Source organism: Anastrepha ludens, chromosome 6 (assembly GCF_028408465.1).
Source record: "Anastrepha ludens isolate Willacy chromosome 6, idAnaLude1.1, whole genome shotgun sequence".
NCBI classification, from domain to species: Eukaryota; Metazoa; Arthropoda; class Insecta; order Diptera; family Tephritidae; genus Anastrepha; species Anastrepha ludens.
The window spans coordinates 79,458,099-79,473,153 of record NC_071502.1 but is presented as its reverse complement, the minus strand read 5'-3'; the positions used below and the strand labels follow the sequence as shown (position 1 = coordinate 79,473,153).

The following is a 15,055-nucleotide window of genomic DNA, read 5'->3' as shown; positions in this document are numbered from 1 at the left end:
TTTCATTCCAGTACTTTTGATATATCAGACCCCCATTTTACCTCCAGGAAAGCAATGCTATCCTCTCTCAGTAAATGATTGACAATGGTATATTTTTAGCTTTTCTGCTGAGTTTAATAATAATAAAATATGGCATTTTTCTTCGAAATATACCTCATAAAAATGTCATGAATTGACATTAAAAGGTGATGCCAATTTCACACCCCAAATGAAACCAAATCCTTCTCCATATATTTTTTCGCACCCAAAGAAAATCTCCGCTTTTGTGCGCAAACCCAGCAGACTTTCAGAGTTATAGCCATTGTGTTAATTCGCACACTGTCAAGTTCTTCTGCATTTTGATCAGCTCTATAACCGTCTTAAGAATATCGGTCGAGCTGTACATAGCTTGATAGATTTTTATACTTGTTAGCTGACGCTATTTTAAATTACAAATGTATGTAAACGTACATATTTTTGAAGCGCCGAAGCTGTTTGGTTTCATTTGGTATGATGCAAAACTTATTCAACTACTTAAAAGGACATTATTCCATATTTGCCCAAATTGGGAAGATCTTCTCGAGCATGAAAAACTTGGAAAGCCACAAGTTAATAATAATTGAGTACCTGCAGTGTACCCAATGGCCGACACTTCGACCTAAAAGACTTTTTTGTCCACAATCTTAAGTTACTTGACATGCATTCCTCTCGTACATATTTTACTTCCTACACGAAGCTCAAGCTAATGCTTTAGTAGGTTTGGTTTTTTTTATTTTGTGCGCACATTTATTATCCCGCTATCCGTATCAAACTGCATTGCTGGAATAAGCACACCCGACACTGCTAATATATGTATATACATACATATGTATGCACATATGAACTTCCCCAGACAAACAAATTTCACGTATTTTATTACATGAAATATAATTCTTAATATAATATTAAATAGAAATAAATAATTCAAATATACTAAATTACTATGAATAAATTGTACTTTATAAATAAAACACAGCATGCAATGTTTTAACATTTGTATATCACAATTACTACATGCAACTCTCACGAGTATGAGTAAATATGTCTCCAGTAACTCTATCCGGTTAACGAATTTCGATTATTAGTGTATAACACTTCACATTTGTCTTCTTTTCGTTTACCGTTGCAAACAAACTCTTTATCCAGAAACATATTTCAGGGCATATTTTCCGTTTGACGTGCAGGTACAGGGTGAACGTCTGCCTGTAAAACATAAAGTTTCTAATGTAAGAGATTGCATACTTTGAGGCGCGATATTTTGCATAATTGGAAGTGGTAAACTGTATGTATTATGAATTTTTACTAGTGCATATATTCTGAGCAACAGAATGCGTTTAAAAATATTTCTCAATTGTTAGGTTGGTGAAATTTATTTAAGAAAAATATTTGCTGCTCTAATAAATTACGTATATATTCATGTAAGTATATTTTAGTTTATCCATTTTCGCCTTCGTAGATCAATAATGATATTAATAAATATTTAATTCAGCTTTATGCAAAATTAGATTCGGGTTTGGCTAATGCTAAACCATAGAGTATATTTCTAACAAGTTCACGTGTTCTACAATACATCACACGCATAGGAACACTTCTAAATATGTTTTTATTATTTCCTTTAATATTCCACTCAATTCTAATTGAATATTTCCCTATTTTTTGTATTGTTTCATATAAACAAAGCACCTACATGCACGCTTGCATACATACATACATCAATATTTTACTGGAATAATTCTTTCCACTTAATGTGTTCATTTTTAGTTGGTTATAAAGTAATATACAATAATAAGGGGACTCTCTTTTGTCCATACGACGAATGCTCGAAACTTTTTTATATGAAGAAGAAGCACAAGGTCGCCACCAAGTTGTCAATAACTCGCTGTAAAACTTTAGGACCCTCCATTTGTGGAGCCAATAACCTGCATAAAGATTCAGCGGCTCCTGTGGCTAGATCATGCCATCCGAAAGTATTCGGTACGATACCAGCTGGTTTTAGCAGAGGAAGAGAAAGACCTCGTTTTCGTTGAAAACATCAGGTGGAGAAGAACTCGGTTTCTCTTTGTTTGTCCAACTGGCGCCGGTTAGCACAAGAAAAAAGCGACTGATGCGCTAAGCGGATTTCTTGCAGGGATATTTTTTGTTTATGAAATAGTCAGAAGTCATATAAAACTAAATCAGGTGCATACGGCGGCCTTGGAACAATAGTTTTTTTTGGTAAGAGTACGAATCAATGTTGCGCGAAGTGAAAATTTATCTTCTTAATAAAATTTGTTTCATAAACAACCAGAAAAATCACAAAATGAAGATATTTAAAAACAATTCCATGCCAAAAAATGTTTAGTGAGATACTTCAAGTACTACCAAATGTGCTTGAAGGCTCTTCTATTGCCTGCTTTTCATTATGTACTTAGTTGCTCTGCGAACTTCTCATTTTTGTCAATTATTAGATATCTGCATATCGCTCGTTTTCTTCAATAGCGGCATGACCTAAAACAATAGCTAAGTTGCAGAAATGTCCACTGTGAGAAAATTAGCTGCTGGATTAGGTTACAGTGGTAGTCGGTCTGTACAGCCAACTCACTTAGACCTTACAGGTCCGTTGTGATAACACTGTGCGACACGGGAACCTGATTTACTTTTCTTCGTAGAAACATTTTCGGTAGGATTGGTTCCATCCCCACGCCAGACAGTTCTGTAAGCGAATTGGAAAAGTATTTACATAGACAACCTGCTCCGATTTTAGCTAAGGCTGAACAATTGCAAGTGCTCAACGGTTTCTTCATCTTCATCTTCCTTATCTCTACAACTTCTACAATATTCATGGGAGAAAACTCCTAGTCTTAAGGAATGCCTGCCGAATTGCTAACGGTTATACAATCCATGATCTTCGAGATATCCTCTCTTGAGAAGCTAATCAGTTCCTTTGTGTTTTTCTTGTTTATTTGCGGCTATTCGACCTTTGGCCTCTTGCATAATATTGGTAAATGAACTGATATGTATGTAAAAAAAATAACATATCTATTAACAGCACCTCATTAGATGAAAATATCTTAATTTTTACTTAGGATGGAAGAGTAAATTGCAAGGGTGGCATAGTAGCTTTGAAGCGAGTTTTCTCAATATTTTTTTTTTTTTTTATAACATTCCAACATTATATTCGTATATATGTGTATGTATATTGTATATTTCATTTGTCTCGTAATCGGTGTTACGCCACTTTAAATAAAAAAATATGTTAAAACATTTTCACTCATATTTTAGATTAGATTCAGTGCCAGAAGACTCTGCACGAAATAGGTTAAAAAAGATGGTCCAACTTCACAAACACTGCTTAAAATTTTCAGGGCAACTGTTTTAAATTGAAATAAAATGGGCAATTCTTTCTTCAAGTTCGAAAAAATTTGAATGCAAAGGTATAATTTACAAAATTTAATCATTTTTGCACAAAACATGACATTAATTCATCAATTTTTTCTATCTAAAATACATTTTTAAAATACAATCAATTGTTTTTGTGTAATAAATAAAATAGAATGTTTTGTATTAGTTTCTTCAGAAAAGAAATTTGCAGTGCAAAAATTATCTTTTTTAAGTACTGTATTTAATTTTTGTATTTTATTAATAATACGTTCACATGTACTTGAGTAGATGATTTATTTTTTCGTGCTTAGCTCCCAATCCGTAACTAAAACGCGAGAGGTTATAAAATAATTCTAGATAATACTTACTACATACTTTTCGACATACAGCCCTGTATTTTCTGTGTTATCGATAATTATTATTACAAATGTAAAGAAAAACGTCAAGGTAAAAACTAAATAAAGTGGTTGCCGGCAAAGAAAGCAGGTTTGCAGACATAATTCTAATAAAATGTTTGTTAGGTATTATTAACTATGCATTCATATAACAGAAAAAAAGCGTGTGTCCATAAACGCTTTGACCTCTTATTACTAATTATAAAATGTAATATCGAATTTCGAGTGCGTATTGCTGCCATTATTTTTTGAAACCTCTGTAAACGTCGTTTACGGATTTCCTCCAACTTTTTATTATTACCAGCCAAATATATGTATATATAATTGGCGCATACACCCTTTTTGGGTGTTTGGCCGAGCTCCTCCTCCTATTTGTTGTGTTCGTCTTGATGTTGTTCCACAAATGGAGGGACCTACAGTTTCAAGCCGACTCCGAACGGCAAATATTTTTATGAGGAGCTTTTTCATGGCAGAAATACACTCGGAGGTTTGCCATTGCCTGCCGAGGGGCGACCACATGTGGAAAAATGTTTTCTTTTATTAATTTTGGTTTCACCAAGATTCGAACCAACGTTCTCCCTGTGAATTCCGAATGGTAATCACGCACGGCGAAAAAATGCGCAATTATTAGCTATTCCTTCTCCTTGTATTTTCTTCATATCGCTAATAATAATAATTACCATAAACAAGCCAAAAATACCGAAATATTCCACCAAAATAGTTTCTGTAAAGAAAAACCTTTCAAAGCAGTATTGACAGCTGATTGTCAATTTTGCAGGTAATCTGCCATATGTGAACGGGTAGATTAGTTTTGTGGGTTTATTGATAATTAATGCATATTTGAACGTAATTTAAGAGAATGAAGATGGCTTCGCTTGGCACATTTTTGACAATGTTTATCTGGCAACACTGCCAAGACATTGAATGAGATATCTCACCACAAACTGCCAAACAATAACATATAAATTATAATGACAGTACTACTAACATTACAAAAAAAAACCAATTGATCCTTATACCCGGGAAATTTAAATAACAACGTCATCTTCGAATTTGTAATATATTATTATAAATATTTTAAAATTTACTATATTTTAAATTTCGAATTATTATATTGCTTTTATTTGTTACATTATTATTATTCATTTTAATATACTATTTTATTGTTTTTGTATATTATATTTATTATATTATTTTAGCCAATAATTTGTTTGTCAATTTCACTCACAATCACTCGCTTATTTTACTGTAGTTTGGCAATAATTTCAGAAGTAATTTTGTCAAACGCTTCAATGGGCTGTAGAAACATATATACATAATATGTATGTATGTATGTAAAATAACTTGGATATGTTTAATTTTTAATGAAGGGTAGCCAACAGAAAAGTGACCAAAAACATTTCGTCTACTTATTTATTTATGTATGTATGTATGTTCATATGTATGTGTGATGTTTCTATGCGCACTGTTTATTGCCGAATTGTTGGCCTTTTTGTTGACGTTGTCAATTGGGAATATCGAAACCTGGTTGCCATAGCGAAATGGTAAAAAGTTCCAAGTTTGTAGCACAACAAACAAAAGGAATAAAGAATACTTTTTTATATACATACAACTACTTAATAATTTATGTATTTATTGAAGCAGATATAAATTTGAACAACGTATTATATAATATACTACAAATGTATGTGTTAGCTAACGGATTATAATCGAAGAGCATATTGCCGCTTGCAGTGCAGAATTGTATTATTATTGCCTCTTTTGTCCCGCCACTCACTTTCACACCTTCACTATTGCATGCAGTTGGTCGTACACACACCTATACATTCTCGTCCATATGTATGTGTTTCACTTCAATTAATTTTCATATACTTGGTGTCACTCTCGCTACTTTCCGACTTACAAACGCCCGTTTCAAAGTTCTTCGTTTCTCGTCACCTTCGTCAGCTTGGTCACTCGAAATGCTTCCAGTATATTAAGTCTTTGCTGAAGCTCCAACTTCTTTGCGTCCGTCACCTTACCCGCTTTCAGACGTTGCAGCCGCTTTGTCTCGTCCTCCACGTACTCATAGCCCTTCTCATTGATTTTCCGCATGAAAATGAGATAAGCTTTCGCGCTCACCTTTGCACTTTCACTACTTAGCTCCTGTTTTAGTTTTTCCGCTTTTTCTATCAATTGTAACTGCTCTGCATCCTCTTTATTGGCATATTTCTTAACCAGTTCCTCAAAATCTTTCAAGCAACCATCACGTCCAATATACAACTCCGTATTCTGCGTAACAAAATTCTTCAAATTATCTAATGTCACATCCAAGTAAGCAGGGAAGCGCTCAAAGTTGTCCACATTGCCATCCTTGAAGAGCAAAATGCCGGGGAAGCTCTTGTCGTCCACATTGAACCTTAGGCCCAGCTCTTTATTTTCATTCTCACCGTAATCTTTGATGCCGACAGTGGCCACCAGTAGTTCCTTGGTGACTGTGCTCGCCACCTTTGCGAATGCCGCAAAAGCCTCGTGTTTTTCGCCATATGGAAAGGCAATGTCGAATTTGACTAATGCATAGGGAAAACGCTCGATTATCTTATCGAAGCTCAGCACATCCAACTCCACGCAACCGGTGCAGGAACTGCCCTCAGCTGGCGACGCCCAAACGATAAGCAAAACAGTGGCAAGAAGATGGGCGAAATTCAGGTACTTTGTTGCCGTTTGCATGTTTAATTAAAGTTATTTTTCCTATTACTCTGTAAAATTAATTCTAGTATATTCTGTATTTTGTATACTGCACAAGTGGAGCCGCTAAACTGCTGCCGTGCTCTTGTTACCCTGTCACCGCCGGCGAATTTTTCTTACTGAATAAACACACACTGGAAAAGAAAGGCGGATTAAACTGTTGCTATAACTACAACACAGCTGCGCTCACTAACTTCCCAAACGCCCTTCATAGCGCCTATCTACACTCCCGCTAACTCTATACATTGCTAGACGTAGCACACTCTTTCGGGAGTCAGTCGACCACTTTTTATTTAAATTGACTTTTAATTCACGTATCTTTCTCTGACACAGATCAACTTGTATGTCCATCGTTTGGCTTCTGCTAGTTCATCTGCGATATTGACTCTTTTTTAAATGTATGTATGTGCTTTAACTGAGTATTAATTTACCGCCGCTTCTCTGAAAAAAGCCAGCATTAAAGTTGAATGACTTCTAGCTAATGTTGATTTCCACGTCAGTATCTAGAACCTGGAGACAATAAACACACAAAGCATAACACTTGTATTTGCTTGGAGATCATTTACTGAGCAGAAATATAGTAGTGAGCCTCTCTGCGGGTATTTAGCGCTGAGCATTTTGGTGCTCTCTTAACTCGCTCTTAGTGATCGTATCAAAGTTTAGTAGAACTGAAAATTTTGTTTACTGTTCTTAGCCTGATTGCCCTTGGCTTATGGAAATGGACTTGCTAAATAAGCCATAGCTTGTTTCTCTTATATTTGCTGATTGAATATCGTTCATATTGGTTACTTTTTCCACGTGGTGCATGGTTTGTGGTTCATTTCATAAAAAAATAGAATGCAAATAAAAAACTATTAACATATTCATAATCGACGAATAATTGCTTTATAGATATTTAAGTATTGGACATATAACGATTACAACGGGTGTTTATTTATGTGGCTGTTGTAGCCGATTGAGGCATCTGTCAACCAAGCGGTCCATATTTCTTATATTAGCACACATTTTTAGGCATTTTTTTACTGCAGTCTGCAGAAAATGATATTACAGACTAATTCACTTAAATAAATCTGGCAAACAGATTAAGTTTATGTTTTACAATAATTTCATTGAAGTAAACGGCGTTACAATAATTATTACACAATCGCGCAGATCGTACTAGAGGTGCAATAAATGCATAATTAGCCGCACATAGTTCTTACGCTATAAAGTACGCCAAATGAGAAGTATGCGAAATATATTCGTCTAGCATGTAATGATTGCAATTCAATTAATTTACGTCGACTTATATAAGGCACAGCATAACCTTGCCAGCTCGCTTCAATCAATACTATTCTTGCAAAAAAGTCATGTACCTTTCCGATTTTCCTCGAATGAACCTCATAGCAAGGGTTCCATATTAAAAAACAGCACTTAAAGCGAGATCGTACCAAACCTACAGAGAGGGGTTTCAAAGTTTGAGTTTCGTTAAAATCAGTAGAATTTCCTCTGATGAAACCATCCATTGCAAGTGCATTAGAAACCACATAATCAATATTTTTGGTGAATGAAAGTTTAGTATAAAAAATTACACCAAAATCGTTCATTTCCCACTTCCGACTTAAGATGCAGTTGTTTAATTAAATTATTGTTTAATTTAGTCAAAGGCTAAAGGAAGGGCTTGACAGATAAAAGTACAAATATGTAGTATTACTGCTCAAACTTCGGCATAATAAATGTTTTGAGAAAGGAGTATTTTTTCACAGGTAACTTGAGTGTAGATTTGGCCAATATACTTATACAGTTTAGTGAAAAATTGAGTCAATGCTGTTTAATGATATAAAAATCATTTATAGCGAATCAGCCCATTATAGCGAAAGTGTTAAATTTGGTATACAAATTTATTTATTGACTCACTCTAGAATGTGCAATTAATTCGCTTTGAACTTATGCCACTCTTCCTTCCATATTTATAAGTATGATTATATGTATAATTGGCACTTATAGCTTTTATTGCAATGTGCATCTTGATGTTTTTGCACAAGTGGAGGGACTTGCAGTTTTAAGCAGACTCCGAACGGCACATGGTATTTGTTAGGAGATTTGTTATGACAGAAATACGCTCGATTCGCCATTGCCTCCGAGCTCGAGCTTAAGCACTTTCAAATACAGGGCTGGCCATATAGCGTTTACTTTTTGAACCACCTATTTTTTGAGAATGGTAACACAAATCCACACGTTACTGTAGAGAAACAAATGCATCCACATCGAGACTCTGTTTGGTGCGGTTTTTGGTCTGGCGGCATCATCGGGCCATTTTTTTTTTTTCGAAAATGAGAGAGGAGCCGCGGTTACAGTAAATGGCGAGCGTTACCGTGACATGTTGTTGTTTCCAAAAATTGAAGAGGATGACATGGACGACATTTGGTTTCTACAGGACGGTGCAACTTGTCACACTGCCAAAGTTACACTCAAACTTTTGGCTACCGTTTTTGAAAACCGAATAATCAGCAGAAATTTCGATATCAATGGTCGCCTCGGAGCTGTGATTTAAGCCCGTTGGACTATTTTTTGTGGGGAGCCGTTAAGGACAAATGCTATGTGAACCATCCAGAGATGATTGATGCTTTAAAACACGAAATCTAAGTTGCCATTCATGATATTGGCGCCCAAACAATCGAAAATATGCTTAAAAATTACGTTGATCGAATGGCCCACTGTAAAGCCAGTTGTGGCGTCATTTGAACGATATTATTTTTCATTATAGTAATTTATTTGGAACTAGCAGTAATACTTCACGTGGAACTCTAGAATTTATGATACTATAGCTCATATAAGATGGAAAATTGTCAGAATATTTGGAAATTTTCGTTTGAAAAATTTATAAAACTTACTTAATTCTAAAAATTTAAAAATTAGCACAATTAAAATAAAGTACAATAAAAGTAATAAAAAGTATGAACCGTTCAATGCAGTGGAACAATTATGAAGAAGGAACAGCTGTACAATATTGAACCATTGCCGTTTTGTTTATAAACGTCAAAAGTTTTTTACAGTGCCATGAAATTCTCCTAATTTGGTCTGAAGTTGGTCCTCACTATTGGGAAAAACTCGTATAAAACTACATTTATCATTTATATTATCTTTAAGAGGTTATAAAAAAAATTATTGACGCAAATATTTGTGTTGATAATTTTAAGCGAATATTTCTCTTCCGTGATGGTCAACACAGTTCGAAGCTTATTTTTAAAAATATGAAATATATTAAGTTTCTAAAGATGATGGAAGGCTGAAATGTGCCACACAAATTTTCCGCCGAAAGTTTAAGTAAGGGTCTTACCAGACACAAATAGTATGCGATTAAGGGCAAAAGTATGCCGTTAATTAGGTCTAATAAAACAAGCACAATCATAATAAATGTTTCGAATTAAAACTCAAGTTTCAGTGGCAAGTGAGTCGCAAAGTGACCAAAAAAATTTAATAAAAAACAAACTTAAATTAATTTTTTTATTTATTAAGCTACGAAATGTAAAAAGGTTCTCAAAACCTATACAATTATTGCTGCATATGTTGGAAAGTTTGTGCAAAAGCAAAACAGTGGTCAATTAGTCAGCAAATGATACACATTTAGAATCAATATTTCCAATACTCCTGGAAAAAGTTGTTTCATGGGCGCAGCTATGTATTCGATGATGGATTTATCCAGGTATTGTCTGCCAATTGTGATTCACTTGTTTTTGGTCTACAGTAAGCAAACGCACTGCACGGCACCCATTTTGAGCAGAGCTTTCTCATAATCAAATGCTCCTGCAATATAAAGCCAACACGTTCCTTTAATATCTTTAAGATATCACTTTTCGATAACTCAATTCGATTTTGTGGATTTTTTGACGTGAGTATTCTATAAGACTGAACAGCCGGTCGTCAGCCGGTTATTTACATTTAATTAAAATCTTGAGTTACTTTCTCTCTATTATTAAACTCGGGACATATGTATTACAAAATTTTAACTAATTTTTTTTATTTAGAAAAGTATAGTTCGTTCTACAATAAAAGCCATATAACTTAAAGTTTCTAACCTTTTATAAGTTTGTAACCGAATTTAAAATTTCAAACTCTTTTTCAAAATTTCCTATAGTTTGTCGCCTATTCTGATTTGGTGTACAATTTTTTTTTTTGCTGACGGCCTTTTGCATTTTCTCCATATAAAATCAGTTTCTAGGGTTCGCTATATGGAAGAAAATGCCTGACATCACAAACAAAAAAATATTTAAAAAAAATCACTCCGAGTTTTAAGCCACTTTAAACTGCCTCAATATTATAAAAATAAAACTGCATACCCAGAATTTATCTAAAAAATGCTACTGAATAGTTTGAAATCTTTGTTTTAATTCTGGCTAAAGAGTTTGAAATTTTAATAAAAATGTTTGCATATTTTAGAATTTTGTACAAATTTTGAGTTGTATGGTTTTTTGTTGTAGCATGAAATATATTTTAACAAAAATTAATATATAAATTATTATAAAAAAAAAGAAAAAAAACCAGTTAAAAATTTTCAATATAACGACCGCCGTAGCCGAATGGGTTGGTGCGTGACTACCATTCAGAAGTTCACAGCTTCGTGTATCCGTGCATAAAACACCAAATGTTAGAAAAAGAAAAATCTGCCATTCGGGGTCGGCTTAAAATTGTAGATTCCTCCATTTGTGGAAAAATATCAGGATGCACAGTACAAATAAGAGGAGCCGCTCGGTCAAACACCAAATAAAAAGAGTGTAGCGCCAATTATATATATATATATATATATATATATATATATATGTATATACATATGTATCTATTGGAAAAAAGTATATAAATTTGCCAATAAACTCTACAAATAGATAAGGAGTGCCAAGATCAACGCCATTAACTACGAATTTATAGCAGTGAATAGGCTACTAATGAAAATTTACTCAAAAAATGTTAGACCTCGACTCCTAACTCTTACCTTTCATAGCCCGGAGAAAAGCGCAAATGATCTTTACATCATGCGGACTGAGTCCCTCGAGTCGGTTGATCGGGAAGAGGGCAAATTAGGTTTATTGTAAAAAAACTCATGGAAGTTCTTGAGAAGGAATTATTACAATAATTACATCAATCCAATCATATGGTCGTTTTTAAAATCAAAAAACTACAACGTAATTCTGCTACCGAAGGACAAAATGAACTGCGTAAAAACAAGTACTTAAACATTTTTACCTGACTGCATACATAATTGTATCCTCAAAAAAAAAAAAAACTAATAGTTTTGGCCATTTGGCGGTTATAAAGAATGATTTGTTATTTTACTATTCATTAGACGTAATTGTCATGGCCAAATTGTTGTAGTTGTAGTCAAAATTCATATATACTAAATAAGTCGTATGTACTTAGCAAATTGTCAGAACTCTTTTAATAATGCATGAACACCTGAAGCGCGTTCGCCCACTTTCTCCAGCCCTCGAAAACCCAATGTTGACTGCGTAATGATAGAGTTCCATGTCAACGTTGTAGCATTGTATACATGGAGCCCAAAATGTAGTTCATTTGTTTCATTTATTTGTCCTGTTCGTAGCAAGTTTTGGCGTTGTTTTAGTGTTTCGATATTTTTTTTTTTGTTTTTTTTGAAATTCTATATTTAACTTATTTTTATGCGGTCCTTTTTAAGTATCGTTCATGTATAAACCTCATACCGTCCTTGTCCTAAATCCGCACTACCCATCCACTTTGTTATTATCTATAAATAATAATGTGTGCGTGCTTTACTCAACTGTCCATCTCACACCCACTTGCCGACTAACAACTGTCATTGAGCAACTAACGAACGTACAAGTCTTGTGACACAAAAAAACTATTATCATTAGCTCGAATGTCCGAATCTTTCGGACCTCCTACCAAGTATTTAGTTACACAAAAAGGATATTAAAATTAGGTGACGAAGTTCTAGGACTCGAGCTTTTATGTCCAAAGCTAGTGTAAATGATTATGTGTACGTATTGATAGATGGGTGTATCAGCCTATTACTCTAAACATCATCTATTCCAATCTAGCAGATATACCTACTATACATTACTAATGCATTGAAGTATTACAAGTTTGTCCATATAACTGAGGCTTGCTATAGCACAGCAGTACTCAGATAAGACAGAAGTAGATATTTTCAGATATGAATGTGCACATATATTTTTCCATGCTTCTTTGATAGCCGTGAATTACACAGGCCGACAAAATTTAACCAACATTCAGACCCAGAAACCAGACTATATATTTCCGAAGGTTTATGATTTTTCGAGATATCCTAACCTAAAAGTGCAAAAAACCCCATTTTTGCCCATATTTGAGGTTATGTAGCCTTGCAGATGTTTTCTTTCACCAAAATTAAAGGATGGCATCTTTAAATACAATCCTTCTTTTTTCAAATGGCGTTTTGTTTGCTCAAATATCATTTTTTTTCGCAGAGATATCGCATTTTGAAATTTTCATGTTTCGAAATTTTCCTACACCTGAAAATCGATTAAGATAACATAGACATGATATAGTCGCTTACTAATTTTCTTGGGTTTGAGGGCCTGAAATATATGGATTAATATTATGTAAATTTGGAGTTTGTGGGAAAGCCTGCTTGCGGTTATGTGGGTTAGCCTGCTCGCGGTATGATAGGGGTGGTTTCTAGGGGTTAGGGCTGTGTGTGACTCGGTACCCAAAGGTTAGATAGTGTAGGGATGTGGTGAGTCAGCACACTTATGGTGTGAGACAAAATTTTAAGAAAAATAAGACTCAATTCAAGAAAATTAGTAATCGAATATATCATGTCTATGTTATCTTAATCGATTTTCAGGTGTAGGAAAATTTCGAAACATGAAAATTTCAAAATGCGATATCTCTGCGAAAAAAAATGATATTTGAGCAAACAAAACGCCATTTGAAAAAAGAAGGATTGTATTTAAAGGTGCCATCCTTTAATTTTGGTGAAAGAAAGCATCTGCAAGGCTACATAACCTCAAATATGGGCAAAAATGGGGTTTTTTGCACTTTTAGGTTAGGATATCTCGAAAACTCAAACTAATAAATTAATTTTAGTTATCAATCCGAATTTTGCATGGACAGAGAAGCAGATATTAGTTTAAATTATTTCGGATACTTTTCCTTGTAGACTAGTGTTATTTTTATAAAAAATTGTTTTTTTGATTTGTAACAAAATAGTTTAGGAAATTGATTAAGGGGTATTGATAAAAGTACAATGAACTCCTTTTTACACGGTAGATAAGTTCCTTAGAAATATGTGGTAAATTTGGGGAAATATTCCACAACTTTCAAAAATGGTGCAAGATGAAAAACACTCTAAGTATTTTCCCAAAAAGCCTTGCAATAGAAATAATAATTAAATCTATATTATGTATATATATATATTTGGCGTGTACACCCTTTTTTGGGTGTTTGGCAGAGCTCCTCCTCCTATTTGTGGTGTGCGTCTTGATGTTGTTCCACAAATGGACGGACCTACAGTTTCAAGCCGACTCCGAACGACAGATATTTTTACGAAGAGCTTTTTTATGGCAGAAATACACTCGGAGGTTTGCCATTGCCTGTCGAGGGGCGACCGCTATTAGAAAAATGTTTTTCTTTAAATTAAATCTATATTACATACAACAAAAACAATGATTTTGTATTACAAAAAAATTGAAATTAGTGTGCAGTGAAAATTTAATCCATAAGTGCAAAATATAAAAAAATTCAGATTGAAATTACCATAGGAATAAAATCAATTATGCATAACTAACGCTACTTGATAACAAGGGCTCACGTTTATTACGGACTGGACCAAAAATGCTGCAATCAGTAAATATGTCAGATATGTGCAGCCTATCTGTCGAGTTTTATTCAAATTATTAACGGTTTCTATGGGTGTTTTCGTTGTAACAAAATCTGTTATTACCGACTGTTTTTTGCTGCTCGAGTTGGGTGGGTAAGGTGGGCAAAATCAATCACCCTATCGGAAAATTTATTATATAATTTTTGCAAATAGTGTATTTAACACTTATCATACAAACAGAAAAGCAATGGAGGGCGAAAGGTGAAAGAAAGATTTCAATCACTCAAAGCTATTTATTTTATTCAGTAAAATAATAATTTAGCAAAAAAACATTCACCACCTTGTACAGAACTACTTATTCATCTGCACGCGACCTACAGATTACGTTGAAATTTCAAGGCACTGTTGGAGTTGATTAAGGCATTTTTTCAGAAATATTGATTAGGGCAACAATTTTTTGTTTTGAGAATCGTGCAAGAAGGAAAATTTCGTGTAAAAAAATTATTAGTGAATCATGTAATTTCAAAATCATGTAAAAATAGACTCTGTAGAGAGAGTTGAGTGCATGTAGTAGATCTAAAATCACACAATATTTTTATATTCTGACTCAAAAAAGACATACATATCCTTTAGATTATATATTATGTATATTATGTAAGTTACATGTTCGAAAGCAAAACGCTTGTATTCCGTTTTAATCGATTTCAATCAAAGCGCAACCGACTTTTCCTCTTTGTGATAT

At 33.9% G+C, this 15,055-nt stretch overlaps 1 protein-coding gene across 1 annotated transcript; it reads right to left on the bottom strand.

Annotated features, from left to right (window-relative positions):
* Window positions 1-4,926: 4,926 nt before the first annotated feature.
* On the bottom strand, window positions 4,927-6,720 carry LOC128866281 (protein windbeutel). The gene has a single exon (XM_054106878.1). The coding sequence runs from the start codon at window positions 6,480-6,482 to the stop codon at window positions 5,688-5,690; it is 795 nt and encodes a 264-aa protein (XP_053962853.1). The 5' UTR covers window positions 6,483-6,720; the 3' UTR covers window positions 4,927-5,687.
* Between the last annotated feature and the right edge of the window lie 8,335 nt (window positions 6,721-15,055).